Source organism: Stomoxys calcitrans, chromosome 2 (assembly GCF_963082655.1).
Source record: "Stomoxys calcitrans chromosome 2, idStoCalc2.1, whole genome shotgun sequence".
Lineage (NCBI taxonomy): Eukaryota > Metazoa > Arthropoda > Insecta > Diptera > Muscidae > Stomoxys > Stomoxys calcitrans.
The window spans coordinates 218,561,708-218,581,745 of record NC_081553.1 but is presented as its reverse complement, the minus strand read 5'-3'; the positions used below and the strand labels follow the sequence as shown (position 1 = coordinate 218,581,745).

The 20,038-nt window shown below is 37.0% G+C and overlaps 1 protein-coding gene across 1 annotated transcript in view; it reads left to right on the top strand.

The window, feature by feature from the left end:
• The window catches only part of LOC106093703 (hemicentin-1), a gene marked incomplete in the record, with an annotated part of 778,578 nt that overhangs the window by 548,919 nt on the left and 209,621 nt on the right, over positions 1-20,038 (top strand). Inside the window, 1 exon segment of the mRNA XM_059361772.1 lies at positions 12,109-12,309. Within this exon segment, the coding sequence (XP_059217755.1) occupies positions 12,109-12,309 (201 nt within the window).

Sequence of the window (20,038 nt, the reverse complement as noted above, 5' to 3'; positions counted from 1 at the left end):
AATTTCTGACTACTTGGCTGGCTGGCTAAGCAAGGCATTTAATAGGCAAAGGCATACAGAGTAGAGTGTTCTTACCCCAAAAAATAAAATTACTTAAAATTGGTAGCTTAGTCAATTTATGTCTTTACTACACGCACTTCAAGTCAAATTTAATTTAATTTCAAGTCCAATTCAAACTAAAAGTAAACATCCCAAATGAGAGGGATTTTTGTATGAATCTTTAAAATGTCTAATGTTGCCCAAAAAGTAATTGCGGATTTTTCATATAGTCGGCGTTGACAAATTTTTTCACAGCTTGTGACTCTGTAATTGCATTCTTTCTTCTGTCAGTTATCAGCTGTTACTTTTAGCTTGCTTTAGAAAAAAAAGGGTAAAAAAGTATATTTGATTAAAGTTCATTCTAAGTTTTATTAAAAATGCATTTACTTTCTTTTAAAAAATCCGCAATTACTTTTTGGGCAACCCAATAAATACAAAGGACCTTCACACTAAATGGAATTAAAATTTAGCTTAAATAGGGAATTTAAGGCATACGGCATATCGTCCAGCAAATGCGAATTTTCCCGTTGCGCAGAGGATATCATTCCCGCCTTTGATGCTGAATGCCTGGGTTCGAATCTTGGCGAGAATATCAGAAAAATTTTCAGTTGCAGTTATGCCCTTCTAAGAGAGGCGACCTTTGTAAGGTACTATGCCATGTAAAAACTTCTCCCCAAGGGGGTGTCACACTGCGACACGCCGTTCGAACTCGGCTATAAAAATGAGGCCCCTTATCATTGAACTTAAACTTGAATCGAGCAGCACTCATTGATATGTGAGAAGTTTGGCCCTTAATGGCATGTTCATGAGCAAATTTGCAACTCCTTCGTCTCCTTTGGTCGGAGGTGGCCCAGAGTGCCCTGGCAGTTCCACATCCATGTACAGATTTCCTCCTCGCTCTTAGCTCTGCAATGGCCAATTCCTCCACTATGTTCAGTAGTCCGATAAAAAAAACACGTATTTAAGACCGGCGGAGGATTTGCTGATCATTGCCACACCAGTTTCTGGCATCTTCGTTAGTCTAGTCTAGTCTTCGTCAGTCTAAAGCAAGCTAAAAGTAACAGCTGATAACTGACAGAAGAATGCAATGCAATTACAGAGTCACAAGCTGTGAAAATATTTGTCAACGCCAACTATATAAAAAATCCGCAATTACTTTTTGGGCAACCCAATATCAACCTATTGCGCTATGTCGTAAGTCTGGAGTTCGTTAAGGTACCATAAACATTCCACCAAGCGCTAAATCCTAAGTTTCGAAGGTGGTAAATCCTTTCCCAAAATTTGTTTGTGGCTTTCGTATTGACAAAGGCCTTTGCTTGAAGGACTACACACTTGTCCGACAGTCTCGGCAAAATGCTGATATTCAGTGGCTTGAAGTAGACTACCAAACCTTGCTCAGATTTCATCTTGGAGCTATCAGGGAATGCTTCATACTCATAAACACTGCATTCGACTCCTAATCCTGGAGTTCGGGATTTGCCTTCTTCCTGGAAGGCGAATCCCGAACTTATTAATTATCGCTTGCACTGTATGTGTGCTACGGCACACTATGTGTTGTGCCTATCTATGGTTTAAACCAGTGTTCGGCAAATACACACACACACTACAGCACATATTTGTGTACGAACGCATGAACGTAAGCCCATTGGCTTGACAATACTAAGGCTTGATAATACACGAAGAGTTCTGTTACGGCCTTCAACAACTGTGCTAAATACGGTCCAAATCGATCTCTATAACCTCATGTAACTGCCATATAAAGCGATCTCCCGATTTGATATGTTCAATACTTAAAATCCGCAACTTTTATCCGATTTGGCTGAAATTTTGCAAGTAGTGTTTTTTTACGACTTCCAACAACCATTCCAAGTACGCTTCAAATCGATTGGCAACCTCATAAAAACCGATTTCTCGATTATGCTTGTTCGGCGAGGCAACCGTGGCGCAGAAGTAACCAAGCCCACCTATGACGCCGAACGCCTTTTTTCAAACCCCGAAGTAACATCAGAAAAATTTTCTGCGATGGTTATCCCCTGACTAATTCTTGCTACATTTGTGAGGTATCCCGCCTTGTTAAACTTTTCCATCAAGCGGTGTCGCTATGCGGCACTCCGTTTGGATGGGCATAAAAAAGGAGGTCCGATATTATTGAGCTTAAACTTTAAACGGACTGCACTCATAGCACTGCAAATTTTCAATGGTGGCTGTCCTCCTCAAATCCTGGCTACATTTGTGAGGTACTTTGCTATATAAAAACTTCTCCCCAAAGAGGTGTCGCAGTTCAGCATGCAGTCCGGACTTGGCTACAAAAAGGAGACCCCTTATCATTGATCTTAAACTTGAATCGGACAGCACTCATTGACATGTGCTAAGTTTTCCCCTGTTTCTTAATGGAATCTTCCTGGGCGAATTTGCATTTACACTTTTAGAAAAAACCATGGTGGTGGGTTCCCAAGATTCCAAATGCAATGCAAATTTTGCCCATGAACATTCCGCTAAGGAACAGGGGTAAACTTCTCACACAGCAATGAAAGCAATCTGATTCAAGTTTAAGCACAATGATAAGGGGCCTCCTTTTTATAGCCGAGTCTGAACGGCGTGCCGCAGTGCGACACATCTTTGGAGGGAAGTAAATCACAACTGCACACACCAGCATTAGGAGGGAAAAACTACCGCTGAAATTTTTTCTGATGGTCTCGCCAGGATTCGGACCCAGGCGTTCAGCGTCATAGGCGGACAAGTAAATCACAACTGCACACACCATCATTAAGAGGGAAAAACCACCGCGGAAATTTTTTCTGATGGTCTCGCCAGGATTCGAAACCTCTGCGCTACGGTGGCTCCCAAGATTCAGCCCGGCAGAACTGAGCCCGTTTTTTATATCCATCACCATAGGACGGGGGTATACTAATCTAGTAATCTAGATCTAGGACCCCATAAAGTATATATAATCTGGATCATCTTGACATTCCGAGTCGATCCAGCCATGTCCGTCCGTCCGTCTTTCGAAATCACGATAGCGGTCGAACGCATAAAGCTAGCCGCTTGACATTTTGCATAGAAACTAAGCATTGATGTAGGTCATTGGGGATTGTAAAAGAACCATATCGGTTCAGATTCGGATGAATTATTGAGCCCCTAGAAGCCGCATTTGGCATTTGTCCGATTTGGCTGAATGTTTGCACATAGTGTTCTGTTGTGATTTCCAACATCTGTGCCAAGTACGCTCTAAAGCGGTCTAGATCGGTGTATAACCATAAAAATCGATCTCCCATCTTGACTTTTTGAGCCCCTGGAAACCCCACTTTTCATCCGACTTGGCATAAATTTTGCATACAATGTTCTGTTAAGACTTTCAACAACTGTTGCATGTACGGTCCAAATCGGTCAAGAACCTGATGTATCTCCTATATAAACTGGCTACGCGATTTGACTTCTTGAGCCACTGGAAGCCGAAATATTGGGTTGCCCAAAAAGTAATTTTAAAGAAAGTAAATGCATTTTTAATAAAACTTAGAATGAACTTTAATCAAATATACTTTTTTACACTTTTTTCTAAAGCAAGCTAAAAGTAACAGCTGATAACTGACAGAAGAAAGAATGCAATTGCAGAGTCACAAGCTGTGAAAAATTTGTCAACGCCGACTATATGAGAAATCCGCAATTACTTTTTGGGCAACCCAATATTTGTCCGATTGTGCTGAAATTTTGCACATGGTGCTCCGATATGTGCTATGTACGGTTCGAATTAGTCAAGAGCATGATATATCTCCCATATAAACCGATCTCCCGATATTACTTCTTGAGCCTGTGGAAGCCGCACTTTTTGTCCGATGTGGCTGAAATTTGGCATGTAGTGCTCGGTTATGACTTCCAGCAACTGTGTTAAGTACGGTTAAAATCGGTCAAGAACCTAATATATTGGGTTGCCCAAAAAGTAATTGCGGATTTTTCATATAGTCAGCATTGACAATTTTTTCACAGCTTGTGACTCTGTAATGTAATGTTATGAATTCCAAAAACTGTGCCACATCGGTCTATTACCTGATGTAGCCCCCATATAAATCGATCTCCCGATTTGAATTCTTGAGCCCCTGAAAGCCGCAATTTTTGTCCGATGTGGCTGAAATTTGGCATGTAGTGCTCTGTTATGAATTTCAACAACCGTACCAAGTACGGTCCGACTCGGTCTATAACCTGATATAGCTCCCATATAAACCGATCTTCCCATTTGACTTCTTAAGCCCTTATAAGCTGCAATTTTTGCCCGATTGTTCTGATATTTTCCACGTGGTGTTCTGTTATGACTTTCAATAAATATGTCTAGTATGGTTCGAATCGGTTTATAATCTGATATAGCTCCCATATAAACCGATCTCCCGATTTGACTTCTAGAGCCCTTACAAGCAGCAATTTTTGTCCGATTTGGCTGAAATTTTGTACGTGCTGTTCTGTGATGACTTACAACATTTGAGCCAAGTACGGTTCGAATCGGTCTATAACCCGATAAAACTCCCATATAAACCGACACCCCGATTTGACTTCTTGAGCCCTTACAAGCAGCAATTTTCATCCAATTTGGCTGAAATTTTGCACGTGCTGTTCTGTGATGACTTTCAACATTTGAGCCAAGTACGGTCCGAATCGGTCCATAACCTCACATAGCTCCCATATAAACCGATCTCCCGATTTGACTTCTTTAGCCCTTACAAGCCACAATATTTGTCCGAATTGGCTGAAATTTTGAACGTGCTGTTCTGTGATGATTTACAATATTTGAGCCAAGTACGGTCCGAATCGGTCTATAATCTGACATAGCTCTCATATAAACCTATCTCCCGATTTGACTTCTTGAGCCTTTTCAAGCCGAAATATTTGTCCGAATTGCCAGAAATTTGGCATGAGATATTTTGTTATGACTTCCAACAACTGTGCCAAATACGGTCCAAATCACCAATCCCATGTAATGCGGTCTCTCTAGAAGTTTGGTCTGACAGAAGTTTGGTATGTGAAATAAAATTTTGCCCTTTAAACAAAATTATTTTGTATACATTTTTTGCAGAATCCATGGTGGTGGGTTCCTAAGATACGGCCCGGCCGAACTTAGCACGCTTTTACTTGTTTAATTTGTCTGCAATAGTATAAGTATTGACCTTTACACATATTACCATTTTCTTGGATATTCTGTTACAAGTATCTTCTACTCTTCATCCTCCTAGGTTGCTGTACTGCAAATTGAATACTTTGACTTAGGGCACCCTTGAAGTAAATGAGCCTTTCATAAAATCTAGCAAGCTGTTTGTGGATATTATTTTCATATGGTGAATTTTATATGCGCAATGCTTTTATTTAACTTCTTTTTTTATACCCACCACCGAAGGATGGGGGTATATTCATTTTGTCATTCCGTTTGCAACACATCGAAATATCCATTTCCGACCCTATAAAGTATATATATTCTTGATCAGCGTGAAAATCTAAGACGATCTAGACATGTCCGTCCGTCTGTCCGTCTGTCCGTCTGTCCGTCTGTCTGTTGAAATCACGCTACAGCCTTTAAAAATAGAGATATTGAGCTGAAATTTTGCACAGGTTATTTTTTTGTCCATAAGCAGGTTAAGTTCGAAGATGGGCTATATCGGACTATATCTTGATATAGCCCCCATATAGACCGATCCGCCGATTTGGGGTCTTAGGCCCATAAAAGCCACATTTATTATCCGATTTTGCTGAAATTTGGGACGGTGAGTTGTGTTAGGCCCCTTGACATCTTTCGTCAATTTGGCTCAGATCGGTCCAGATTTGGATATAGCTGCCATATAGACCGATCCTCAGATTTAGGGTCTTAGGCCCATAAAAGCCACATTTTATAACCGATTTGGATGAAAATTGACACAGTGAGTTGTGTTGGACCCTTCAACATTCTTCGTCAATTTGGCCCAGATCGGTCCAGATTTGGATATAGCTGCCATATAGACCGATCCTCCAATTTATGGTCTTAAGCCCATAAAAGCCACATTTATAATCCGATTTCGCTGAAATTTGGGACAGTGAGTTGCGTTGAGCCCTTCGATATCCTTCGTCAATTTGGCTCAGATCGGTGCAAATTTGGATATAGCTGCCATATACACCGATCCTCCGATTTATGGTCTTAGGCCCATAAAAGCCACATTTATTATCCGATTTTGCTAAAATTTCGGAGAGTGAGTTGCGTTGAGTCCTTCGACATCCTTCGTCAATTTGGCTCAGATCGGTGCAAATTTGGATATAGCTGCCATATACACCGATCCTCCGATTTATGGTCTTAGGCCCATAAAAGCCACATTTATTATCCGATTTTGCTGAAATTTAGGACAGTGAGTTGCCTTAGGCCCTTCGACATCTTTCTTCTATTTGGCCCTGATCGGTTCAGATTTGGATATAGCTGCCATATAGACCGATCTCTCGATTTAAGGTTTTGGGCCCATAAAAAGCGCATTTATTGTCCGATGTCGCCGAAATTTGGGACAATGACTTGTGTTGGGCCCTTCAATATTTGTCTTCAATTTGGCTCAGATCGGTCCAGATTTAGAAATAGCTGCCATATAGACCGATCTCTCGGTTGAACAATGACTTGTACTTATAAGCATTTGGTCTAAATCGGATGATATCTATAGAGCTGCTATGTGGCATAAGGTATGCATTTTTCACTGGATTTTGACGAAATGTGGTTCACATATATACCCGAGGTGGTGGGTATCCAAAGTTCGGCCCGGCCGAACTTAACGCCTTCTTACTTGTTTTTTTTGCTTTATGAACTTAATAAAACAATTAAATAAACCATTTGTTTGAACGCATCGGGGGGTAAGAGGTGCAAAACAAAAATCACCGCAAGCTTGCCTCTTTGCTGTCTTATGCAAACTCAAGAAATGCTTTTATTTATATGTGAGAGAATACTCTTTGTGCTCTCCACATGCAAGCTCACACACAGTTTTTAGACTCTATGGGTGTGTGTGTGTGTAAGCATAGGTAAGCTCTGGCAATGTTGAATGCTCACCCAACGTAAATGAGGTTTTTTTCATACACAAACACCAATAAGAGGGGGGAGGAGGGAGGGACAGCACATAGGGAGCCATAGTAGGTTCTTGTTTTTTGATAAATAATAACATTAGATTCTCTTGATTAATTTCTCTGTCCTAGCTCATGCCAGACATCGTCATTTTCAATCGCCTTTAAGGTCTTCGTAGAAACACATACAAGCAGCTAAACCAAACATGCACATCAGCAAAATGAACAATGGATGTTGTTCGTTCGTTGGGTCATAAACAAAAAAATATAATAAAATTTATTACTATTTTCTAAGGTGAGGAATGCGAGTGCGACTAGGGTGGGTTGGTGTTAGTGTGTATGCGTATGTGCTTAGCTGTAGGTGTGCAGTAGAGTAGGTGTATCTCCCTTCTATTGCATTGAATTGTAGCACACCATCAGACTTTTTTTTTGCCATAGCCAAAGAAAAGAAGCTCTGGCTCTATATAATGTGAACTTTAGTGTTTGACACAGCTACCTGGCAGCCGGTTTTGTTGTCATAACCTATACTCCTCCACTGTGCTGTTGTGTGGTGAAGCCACAATGTCTTAAATGGCCAAGTTCATGTATTAAATATAATTTATTGTTTAAAGGAAGTTAATAATAATAACAATAATCAATATTCGACACACACACACACACACACACACACGTGCTGGAATACATTAAAAGTCCTTAGGTAAAATTTGTTAATTTGGTATTCACAAAATGTTTGTGGCCAGGAAATATGGAATTAATTCGCATAGGATATAAACATAAGTAAGACTTCAACACTTGCAGTTAGTTAGGAAGTTGTTAAAAGGCAACAGATGTATGTAGTTTGGTTGAAACACATTGGCTCGCTCTTGAGTATATGTGCATAATTTTTAGCAGTTGGCATAACTAAACTGATAATCAAAGGCAAGGATATTGAGGGGTTAAACGAAACCAACAAAATCGGTGGAAAATCTCAATTTGTATAGCCTACACCACAAATGTGATACAAGATAATAGTGGGTTGCCCAAAAAGTAATTGCGGATTTTTCATATAGTCGGCGTTGACAAATTTTTTCACAGCTTGTGACTCTGTGATTGCATTTTTTCTTTTGTCAGTTATCAGCTGTTTCTTTTAGCTTGCTTTAGAAAAAAAGTGTAAAAAAAGTACATTTGATTAAAGTTCATTCTAAGTTTTATTAAAAATGCATTTACTTTGTTTTAAAAAATCCTCTCCTCCCAATAGAAACAATACCAGACTATCATGTTGTACGACCGCGAATATACTGTACCTAAATGAAAGGAGGGCCATCGCCGTCTACCCATCCTAACCAAAACAAGTAAAAACGCTTCGGATACCCACCACCAAGGATATAATAATCATCCTATTTTTATACCCACCATCGGAGGATGGGGGTATATTCATCTTGTCATTCCGTTTGCAATACATCGAAATATCCATGTCCGACCCTATAAAGTGAATACATTCTTGATCGTCGTAAAAATCTTAGACGATCTAGCCATGACGGTCCATCTGTCCGTTGAAATCACGCTACAGTCTTTAAAAATAGAGATATTGAGCTAAAACTTTGCACAGATTCTTTTTTTGTCCATTAGCAAAACAAGTTCGAAGATGGGCTATATCTTGATTTAGCTCCCATATAAACCGATCTTTCGATCTTTTGGGCCCATAAAAGGCGCATTTATTGTCTAATTTTGCCAAAATTGGGGGAAGTGAGTTGTGTAAGTCCCTTCGACATCCATCTTCGATTTGGCTCAGATCGGTTCCGATTTGGATATAACTGCCATATAGACCGATCTCTAGATTTTAGATCTAAAAGGCGCATTTTTCGTCCGATTTTGCCAAAATTTGGAAAAAGTAATGCGCCCATAAAAGGCGCATTAATTATCGGATATCGCCGAAATTTGGGACAATGAGTTGTTTTAGGCCCATCGATATTCTTCCTATATTTGGCCCAGATCGGTCCTGATTTGGATATAGCTGCCTTATAGACCGATCCTCCGATTTAGGGTCTTAGGCCCATAAAAGCCACATTTGTTATCTGATTTTGCTGAAATTTGTGACAATGAGTTATGTTAGGCCCATCGATATCTTTCTTCAATTTGGCCTCCATAGGACCAGATTTAAATATAGCTGCCATATAGGCCGATCTCTCGATATAAGGTCTTGCACCCTTAAAAGGAGCATTTATTGTCCGATGTCACCGAAATTTGGGTTAGGTTAGGCCCATCTATATTCTTCTTCAATTTGGCTCAGATCGGTCCAGATTTGGATATAGCTGCCATATAGACTGTTCTCTTGATTTAAGGTCTTTGGCCCGTAAAAGTCACATTTATTTACCGATTTTGCCAAAATTTGGGACAGAGAGTTGTGTTGGGGCTATAGACATTTTTCTTTAGTTTGGCCCAGATCGGTCTAGATTTGAATATAGCTGCCATATAGACTGATCCGCCGATTTGAGGTCTTGGGCCCATAAAAGCCACATTTATTATTCGATTTTGCTGAAATTTGTAACAGTGAGTTATTTTAAGCCTCCCGACATCTGACCTAAATATGGATTAGATCGGTCCATATTTAGATATAGCTGCCATATGGACTGATCTGCCGATAAAGGGTCTGAAGGCTAGAAAAGCTTTAGTTTTCATCCGATTTCGCTGAAGTTTGGAATAGTGCTCAGTTTTAAACCTCCCAACATCCTACTTAAATATGGTACAGATCGGACTATATATCGACCGATCTCCCGATAAAGGGTCTGAAGCCCATAAAATCGTTATTTATTACCCGATTTCGCTAAAATTTGAAACGGTGAGTAGGTTAAGACCTCCCAATATCCGACCTAAATATGGTTCAGATCGGACTTTATTTAGATATAGCTGCCATATAGACCGATCTCCCGATAAAGGGTCTGAAGACCATAAAAGCTTTAGTTTTCATCCTATTTCATGGAAATTTGGAAAAGTGCGCAGTTTAAAACCTCCCAACATCCTACCCATATATGGTACTGATCGGACTATGTTTAGATATAGCTGCCATATAGACCAATAAAGAGTCTGAAGCTCATAAAAGCTTTATTTACAATATTACCCGATTTCGCTTAAATTTGCAACAGTGGGTTATTTTAAGCCTCCTGACACTCGACCTAAATATGGTTCAGATCGAACTATATTTAGATATAGCTGCCATATAGACCGATTTGCCGATAAGGGTCTGAAGCCCATAAAAGCTTTATTGATTATTACCCGATTTCGCTGAAATTTGAAACAGTAAATTTGAATGAGCCTCACGATATCGGACCTTAATATGGTTCAGATCGGTTTATTATTGGATATATCTGCCGAAAATACCAATATTTTGTTCTACAATTACAATTAGACCACTCAATGTCCTTGCCGACTTCAGGTGCTTATGTAATCAAATTTTTACCGAATTGTGGCTAAATGGGGTTTACATATATACCCGAGGTGGTGGGTATCCAAAGTTCAGCCCGGCCGAACTTAATGCCATTTTATTTGTTATACCCTTCACCATAGGATGGGGGTATACTAATTTCGTCATTCTGTTTGTAACATCTCGAAATATGCGACTAAGAACGCATAAAGTATATATTGGGTTGCCCAAAAAGTAATTGCGGATTTTTCATATAGTTGGCGTTGACAAATTTTTTCACAGCTTGTGACTCTGTAATTGCATTTGTTCTTCTGTCAGTTATCAGCTGTTACTTTTAGCTTGCTTTAGAAAAAAAAGGGTAAAAAAAGTATATTTGATTAAAGTTCATTCTAAGTTTTACTAAAAATGCATTTACTTTCTTTTAAAAAATCCGCAATTTCTTTTTGGGCAACCCAATATATTCTTGATCGCCATGTCATTTTAAGTCGGTGTAGCCATGTCCGTCCGTCTGTCTGTCGAAAGCACGCTTACTTTCGAAGGAGTAAAGCTAGCCGCTTGAAATTTTGCACAAATACTTTTTTTTTTAGTGTGGGTCGGTTGGTATTGTAAATGGGCCAAATCGGTCCATGTTTTGATATAGCTGACATATAACCCGGTCTTGGGTCTTGACTTCTTGAGCCTCTAGAAATTTTCTCTTACGAGAAAATGTCACAGTATTTTGCTTTTAAAGAAAATTTCACAGAAATTTGGGTTTTAGAGAAAATTTCACAGAATTTTGGCCTTAAGAGAAAATTCCAAAGCAATTTTGTCTTTAGAGAAAACTTGCAAATGAAATGCCATAATAAATACTCCCCCACCATTTTCTTGTGGTTATCAAAATGTCAACAAAATTTCATTTAAATATGACTAAGTGCATAAAATTGTATGTATATACCTAGAGAAAAAAATCGTCCTTGAAGCCCTCCAGAGATTGACCCATTTAATTTGGCTTTTATTTTAATATTATTGATTGGCTTCCACATTTCACCATCATTTGCAGGCGTTCGAAATATTTTTTGTGGTATGTTGTTTTCGTTTTCAGTTTCTCTCCTTGGGTTTCTCATTGTTATCCTTTGTTCAATTGTGTCGAGGAAAATATTTTATGTAATATGGCAAAAGGTATTGCGTGATTTCCCCGAAGAAAAAGTAATTACTTAATCGAAAATAAAGGTGAACGACGAAATATTGCTGCTGTTGCTGCTGTTTTTGAAATGATGAAGGACCTATGGAAAAAAAGATGATTGACAGATTTACTTGGGGGCATATAGCAGCACAAAAACAGCATGAAAAAAAAAGTAGAGAAAGAAAGAAAATATACCCTACCCCCCGCCCCAAGCTACTTGGGGCCTATGGAAAATAAATTATGCGTTTCATTTAAAAAGCTTTTCTAGGGCATCTCTAGAATGGAAGTAATGGCAGGCATTCAATTCAATATTAAATGTAATATCAATTTTTTTTTTTTTCGTCTATATCAAATTTTCCTACTTGTAATTTATGAAAAGAACACCTAAAAAAAATTCCAGTATCTACTTAATTATATTAAGTTGTAATTTTCCCTACTTTTTGTACACTTTTACCTCTAGGCAAACCTCCACCAACTGTTACCTGGCTGATGAATGGACAAATACAGAATAGCGTTGTCGATTACAGTTACGATAATACGATAAACAGCAAATTGGTGGTGCGGAATTTATCACGAATCCATCAGCATGCCGTCTATACATGTCAGGCGAGCAATTTTCACAAGAAATATGTCTCCACCAATATCACCATTGAATTGTATTGTAAGTATATCAAATATAGAAATATACAATATATGCATATTGAATATCATATAATTTTGGAAATTGTTTGTTAATAAACCATGCCGAGACTCCAACTAGCGTTAAAGCCATTGATAGTGCTATTAAGTATTAATGGTTTTCATTGGCCATATATGAAGGCTGATTGCCCTGCGAGCAAGGCCATTCTTTCGTTTTTATACCCACCACCGAAGGATGGGGGTATATTCATTTTGTCATTCCGTTTGCAACACATCGAAATATCCATTTCCGACCCTATAAAGTATATATATTCTTGATCAGCGTAAAAATCTAAGACGATCTAGCCATGTCCGTCCGTCTGTCCGTCTGTCTGTTGAAATCACGCTACAGTCTTTAAAAATAGAGATATTGAGATGAAACTTTGCACAAATTCTTTTTTTGTCCATAAGCAGGTTAAGTTCGAAGATGGGCTATATCGGACTATATCTTGATATAGCCCCCATATAGACCGATCCGCCGATTTAGGGTCTTAGGCCCCTAAAAGCCACATTTATTATCCTATTTTGTTGAAATTTGGGACAGTGAGTTGTGTTAGGCCCTTCGAAATCCTTTGTCAATTTGGCTCAGATCGGTTTAGATTTGGATATAGCTGCCATATAGGCCGATCCTCCGATTTAGGGTCTTAGGCCCATAAAAGCCACATTTATTATCCGATTTCGCTGAAATTTGGGACAGTGAGTTGTGTTAGGCCCTTCGACATCCTCCATCAATTTGGCTCAGATCGGTTTAGATTTGGATATAGCTGCCATATAGGCCGATCCGGGGATTTAGGTCTTTGGCCCATAAAAGCCACATTTATTAACCGATTTTGCTGAAATTTGGGACAGTGAGTTGTGTTAGGCCCTTCGACATCCTCCGTGAATTTGGCTCAGATCGGTCTAGATTTGGATATAGCTGCCATATAGACCGATCCGGCGATTTAGGGTCTTAGGCCCATAAAAGCCACATTTATTATCCGATTTTGCTGAAATTTGGGACAGTGAGTTGTGTTAGGCCATTCGACATCCTCCGTCAATATGGTTCAAATAGGTTCAGATTTGGATATAGCTGCCATATAGACCGATCCTCAAATTTAGGGTCTTAGGCCCATAAAAGCCACATTTATTAGCCGATTTTGCTATGATTTGAGACGGTGAGTTGTGTTAGGCCCTACAACGTCCTTCGTCAATTTGGCTCAGATCGGTTCACATTTGGATATAGTTGCCATATAGACCGATCTCTCGATTTAAGGTTTAGGGCCCATAAAAACTACATTTATTATCCCATTTTGCTGAAATTTTGGACAGTGCGTTGTCCTAGGCCCTCCGACGTCCTCTGTGAATTTTGCTCAGATCGGTCCAGATTTAGATATAGCTTCCATACAGACCGATCCTCCGATTTGGGGTCTTAGGCCCATAAAACACGCATTTATTGTCCGATATCGCCGAAATTTCGGACAGTGAGTTAAGTTAAGCCCCTTGACATACTTCTGCATTATGGCACTGATCGGTGTAGATTTGGATTTAGCTGCCATATAGACCGATCTCTCGGTTTTAGGTTTTGGGGCCATAAAAAGCGCGTTTATTGTCCGATGTTGCCGAAATTTGGGACAAAGAGTTAAGTTAAGCCCCTCCACATATTTCTGCTATGGGACATAAGTTATGAGTTTTGCACCGGATTTTGACGAAAGGTGGTTTACATATATAGCCGAGGTGGTGGGTATCCAAAGTTCGGCCCGGCCGAACTTAACGCCTTTTTACTTGCTATCTTTTTATCCAATTATTTGTATGAAATTTCCCTAAAGACAAAATTTCATTGAAATTTTCTTTTAAGAAACACTTCCATTGAAATTTTCTCTAGAGAAAAAATTTTAATGAAATTTTCTCTAAAGAAAAAATTTTAATCAAATTTTCTCTTAAGACTAAAATTCTATGATATTTTCTCTAAAGACAACATTTCATAAAAATTTTCAAAAAATTTTCTCATAGGAAAAGTCTCTAAAGTCAAAATTTTATTGAAAATTTCTTTTAAAACAAAATTTCATTGAAATTTTCTCTTAAGAGAAAATCTTATTCAAATTTTCTCTCAAGACAACATTTCATTGAAATTTCCTATTAAGACAAAATTCATTGAAATTTTCTCAAAAGAGAAAATCTTATTAAAATTTTCTCTTAAGACAACATATCATTGAAATTTTCTCAAAAGAGAAAATCTTTTTAAAATTTTCTCTACAGACAAAATGTCACTGAAATTTTCTCTAAAGAGAAAATCTTATTAAAATTTTCTCTGGAGACAACATTGCATTGAAATTTTCTCTAAAGACAAAATGTCACTGAAATTTTCTCTAAAGAGAAAATCTTATTAAAATTTTCTCTTAAGACAACATTTCATTGAAATTTCCTATAGAGACAAAATTTCATTGAAATTTTCTCAAAAGAGAAAATCTTATTAAAATTTTCTCTGCAGACAAAATGTCACTGAAATTTTCTCTTAAGACAATATTTCATTGAAATTTCCTCTAAAGACAAAATATCATTGAAATTTTTTCTAAGAACAAAATGTCACTGGAATTTTCTCTAAAGAGAAAATCTTATTAAAATTTTCTCTTAAGACAACATTTCATTGAAATTTCCTATAAAGACAAAATTTCATTGAAATTTTCTCAAAAGAGAAAATCTTATTAAAATTTTCTCTACAGACAAAATGTCACTGAAATTTTCTCTTAAGATAATATTTCATTGAAATTTCCTCTAAAGACAAAATATCATTGAAATTTTTTCTAAGGACAAAATGTCACTGGAATTTTCTCTAAAGAGAAAATCTTATTAAAATTTTTTCTTAAGACAACATTTCATTGAAATTTCCTATAAAGACAAAATTTCATTGAAATTTTCTCTACAGACAAAATGTCACTGATATTTTCTCTAAAGAGAAAATCTTATTAAAATTTTCTCTTAAGACAACATTTCATTGAAATTTCCTATAAAGACAAAATGTCACTGAAATTTTCTCTAAAGAGAAAATCTTATTAAAATTTTCTCTTAAGACAACATTTCATTGAAATTTTCTCTACAGACAAAATGTCACTGAAATTTTCTCTAAAGAGAAAATCTTATTAAAATTTTCTCTGAAGACAACATTTCGTTGAAATTTCCTATAAAGACAAAATTTCATTGAAATTTTCTCTACAGACAAAATGTCACTGAAATTTTCTCTAAAGAGAAAACCTTATTAAAATTTTCTCTCAAGACAACATTTCATTGAAATTTCCTATAAAGACAAAAATTCATTGAAATTTTCTCAAAAGAGAAAATCTTATTAAAATTTTCTCTGCAGACAAAATGTCACTGAAATTTTCTCTTAAGACAATATTTCATTGAAATTTCCTCTAAAGACAAAATATCATTGAAATTTTTTCTAAGGTCACTGGAATTTTCTCTAAAGAGAAAATCTTATTAAAATTTTTTCTTAAGACAACATTTCATTGAAATTTCCTATAAAGACAAAATTTCATTGAAATTTTCTCTACAGACAAAATGTCACTGATATTTTCTCTAAAGAGAAAATCTTATTAAAATTTTCTCTTAAGACAACATTTCATTGAAATTTCCTATAAAGACAAAATGTCACTGAAATTTTCTCTAAAGAGAAAATCTTATTAAAATTTTCTCTTAAGACAACATTTCATTGAAATTTTCTCTACAGACAAAATGTCACTGAAATTTTCTCTAAAGAGAAAATCTTATTAAAATTTTCTCTGAAGACAACATTTCGTTGAAATTTCCTATAAAGACAAAATTTCATTGAAATTTTCTCTACAGACAAAATGTCACTGAAATTTTCTCTAAAGAGAAAACCTTATTAAAATTTTCTCTCAAGACAACATTTCATTGAAATTTCCTATAAAGACAAAAATTCATTGAAATTTTCTCAAAAGAGAAAATCTTATTAAAATTTTCTCTGCAGACAAAATGTCACTGAAATTTTCTCTTAAGACAAAATTTCATTGAAATTTTCTCTACAGACAACATTTCATTGAAATTTCCTATAAAGACAAAATTTCATTGAAATTTTCTCTCAAGACAACATTTCATTGAAACTTCCTATAAAGACAAAATGTCACTAAAATTTTCTCTAAAGAGAAAATCTTATTAAAATTTTCTCTTAAGACAACATTTCATTGAAATTTCCTATAAAGACAAAAATTCATTGAAATTTTCTCAAAAGAGAAAATCTTATTAAAATTTTCTCTCAAGACAACATTTCATTGAAATTTCCTATAAATACAAAATGTCACTGAAATTTTCTCTTAAGACAACATTTCATTGAAATTTCCTATAAAGACAAAATATCATTGAAATTTTTTCTAAGGACAAAATGTCACTGAAATTTTCTCTAAAGAGAGAATCTTATTAAAATTTTCTCTTAAGACAACATTTCATTGAAATTTCCTATAAAGACAAAATTACATTAAAAATTTCTCTAAAAAAAAAATTTGTAAATTATAGAAAACTAGCCGAATCGGGCCCGCTCCGCTGCGCCTTCTTTAACTCTCTAATATTATTTAAGGTTGGGGACACTTCGCCCTGAATGCGGATATCGAATTCATTGTAGCCTATGACGCTGAACGGGTTCGAATCCTGGCGAGAACATCGGACAAAGCGGTGTTTACCCCTCTTAAGGTTGGCGCCATTTGCGAGGTATAATGCCATGGATGGTCATTTAAAAAATGTTCCCCTAAGAGGTGTCGCACTGAGGGATGCCGTTCGGACTCGCTTATAAAAAAAGTTCTCTTATCATTGAGTTTAAACTTGAATCACAAAGAACTCTCGCCATGGCAATATGGGACACAAATTAAAGGGATTTGGAAGTGCAGCACGAATTTGATATCCATATTTGAGTAGAAATGTCTGAGCTGCCATTCCTCTCCTAATGAGAAGAAGAACATTACCACCAGTGCCCCTTCTCGATTCCTGGTGGTAATGTTCTTCCTTAGGGTAATGTTCTCATTAGGGGAGGGATGGCAGCTCAGACATTTCTACTCAAATATGGATATCAAAATCGTGCTGCACTTCCAAATCCCTTTAATTTGTGTCCCATATTGCCATGGCCGTTAAATATGAAGCACACCCGATATTTGAACGGAATATGGTTCCGATGCAGCTATTTTTGGATATAGCTGCCGTATAGACCGATCTATGGATTCAGTGACTTCAACCCATGAAAGCTGATTTTATTAAAGTTATGCGGTTGAGTTGCGCTAGGCCAACCGATATCCGAACCGATTATGATCCACATTAGACCTTATTTAGATATAATAGCTGGCTTCTAGTGTCATCTGCTGATTTGTTACCATATGCTCATAAAAGCCTCATTTATTAACGGTTTTCTCCGAAATTTGAATCTATAACTTGTATAAGGCTTTTCGCTAACTAAACCAAATAGGAATGATGATGTGTTTGTATTTGCTTTAGGCTGACACATCTGCAAACATCTTTTCCACCAGTAGCAGCCTTTGGCCCATGCATCTATTAAACATAAAAATTTTATTTTTGGCATCCTATGTTTACTCAGAGGATAATTGGCATAATTTAATTAAATAATTATTGTTTACATCAAATTGCACTTGAAAAAAAGTTTCAGATGGTTTTCAATAAAATTAATTCGACCTTTAAAAAACCTTCAGCTCTTTCTTGGTAATCTCAAGCTGCTTTGTAATCACCAAACAAACTTTTAATTGCCAAATGTTTTATCAATATTGTTTGCTGTTAATTAAAATCAAAACACATTCGCTAATTACTTTGTCTGCTAAATTGTCTCATTACTCGCTAAGCGATAACGAAAAGTTTTTCAAAGGGTTGTGATGAAAAAAGACAACCATCATATAATTTTACTTGGGGCATATTTTGACTTCTTTCAGACAGATTTATTAGGTATTGATTTCTCACACAGACTAAATTCCCCTTAATGCCGTTCTGCAATTAAATATGTAAACAATGGTTAAATGATTTTTACCTTGAAAAAAAGGCCAAATGAATGAATTATCCAAGCGTAATTTTATACTAAATGCCAATGGCCAGCAATAACATTAAACAAGTAAAAGCGTGCTAAGTTCGGCCGGGCCGAATCTTATATACCCTCCACCATGGATCGCATTTGTCGAGTTCTTTTCCCGGCATCTCTTCTTAGGCAAAAAAAGGATATAAGAAAAGATTTGCTCTGCAATTAGAGCGATATTAAGATATGGTCCGGTTTGGACCACAATTAAATTATATGTTGGAGACCTGTGTAAAATTTCAGCCAATTCGTATAAGAATTGCGCCCATTGGGGCACACGAAGTGAAATAGAGAGAACGATTTATATGGGATCTGTATCGGGCTATAGACCGATTCAGACCATAATAAACACGTTTGTTAATGGTCATGAGAGAATCCGTCGTACAAAATTTCATGCAAATCGGATAATAATTGCGACATCTAGAGGCTCAAGAAGTCAAGATCCCAGATCGGTTTATATGGTAGCTATATCAGGTTATGAACCGACTTGTACTTTATTTTATATAGTTGTTGAAAGTAACAATAAAAAACGTCTTGCGAAATTTCAGCCAAATCGGATAGAAATTGAGCCCTCTAGAAGTTCAAGAAGTCAAGTCCCCAGATCTGTTTATATGACAGCTATATCAGGTTATGAACCGATTTGAACCATATTTGGCACAGTTGTTGGATATCATAACAAAATACTACGTGCAAAAATTCATTCAAATTGGATAAGAATTGCGCCCTCTAGAGGCTCAAGAAGTCAAGACCCAAGATCAGTTTATATGGCAGCTATATCAGGTTATGAACCGATTTGAACCATACTTGGCATAGTTGTTGGATATCGTAACAAAACATGTCGTGCAAAATTTCGTTCCAATCGGATAAGAATTGCGCACTCTAGAGGCTCAAGAAGTCAAGACCCAAGATCGGTTTATATGGCAGCTATATCAGGTTATGAACCGATTTGAACCATACTTGGCACAGTTGTTGGATATAATAACAAAACACGTCGTGCAAAATTTCATTCTAATCGGATAAAAATTGCGCACTCTAGAGGCTCAAGAAGTCAAGACCCAAGATCGGTTTATATGGCAGCTATATCAGGTTATGAACCGATTCGAACCATTCTTGGCACAGTTGTTGAATATCATAACAAAACACGTCGAGCAAAATTTCAGGCAAATCGGATAATAATTGCGACCTCTGGAGGCTCAAGAAGTCAAGACCCAAGATCGGTTTATATGGCAGCTATATCAGGTTGTGGACCGATTAAAACCATACTTGGCACAGTTGTTGGATATCGTAACAAAACATGCCGTGCAAAATTTCATTCCAATCGGATAAGAATTGCGCCCACTAGAGGCTCAAGAAGTCAAGACCCAATATCGGTTTATATGGCAGCTATATCAGGTTATGAACCAATTCGAACCATTCTTGGCACAGTTGTTGGAAATCATATCGAAACACGTCGTGCAAAATTTCATTCCAATCGGATAATAATTGCGCCCTCTAGAGGCTCAAGAATTCAAGACCCAAGATCGGTTTATATGGCATCTTATCAGGTTATGAACCGATTTGAACCATATTTAGCACAGTAGTTGGATATCATACCAAAATACGTCGTGCAAAATTTCATTCCAATCGGATAAGAATTGCGCACTCTACAGGCTCA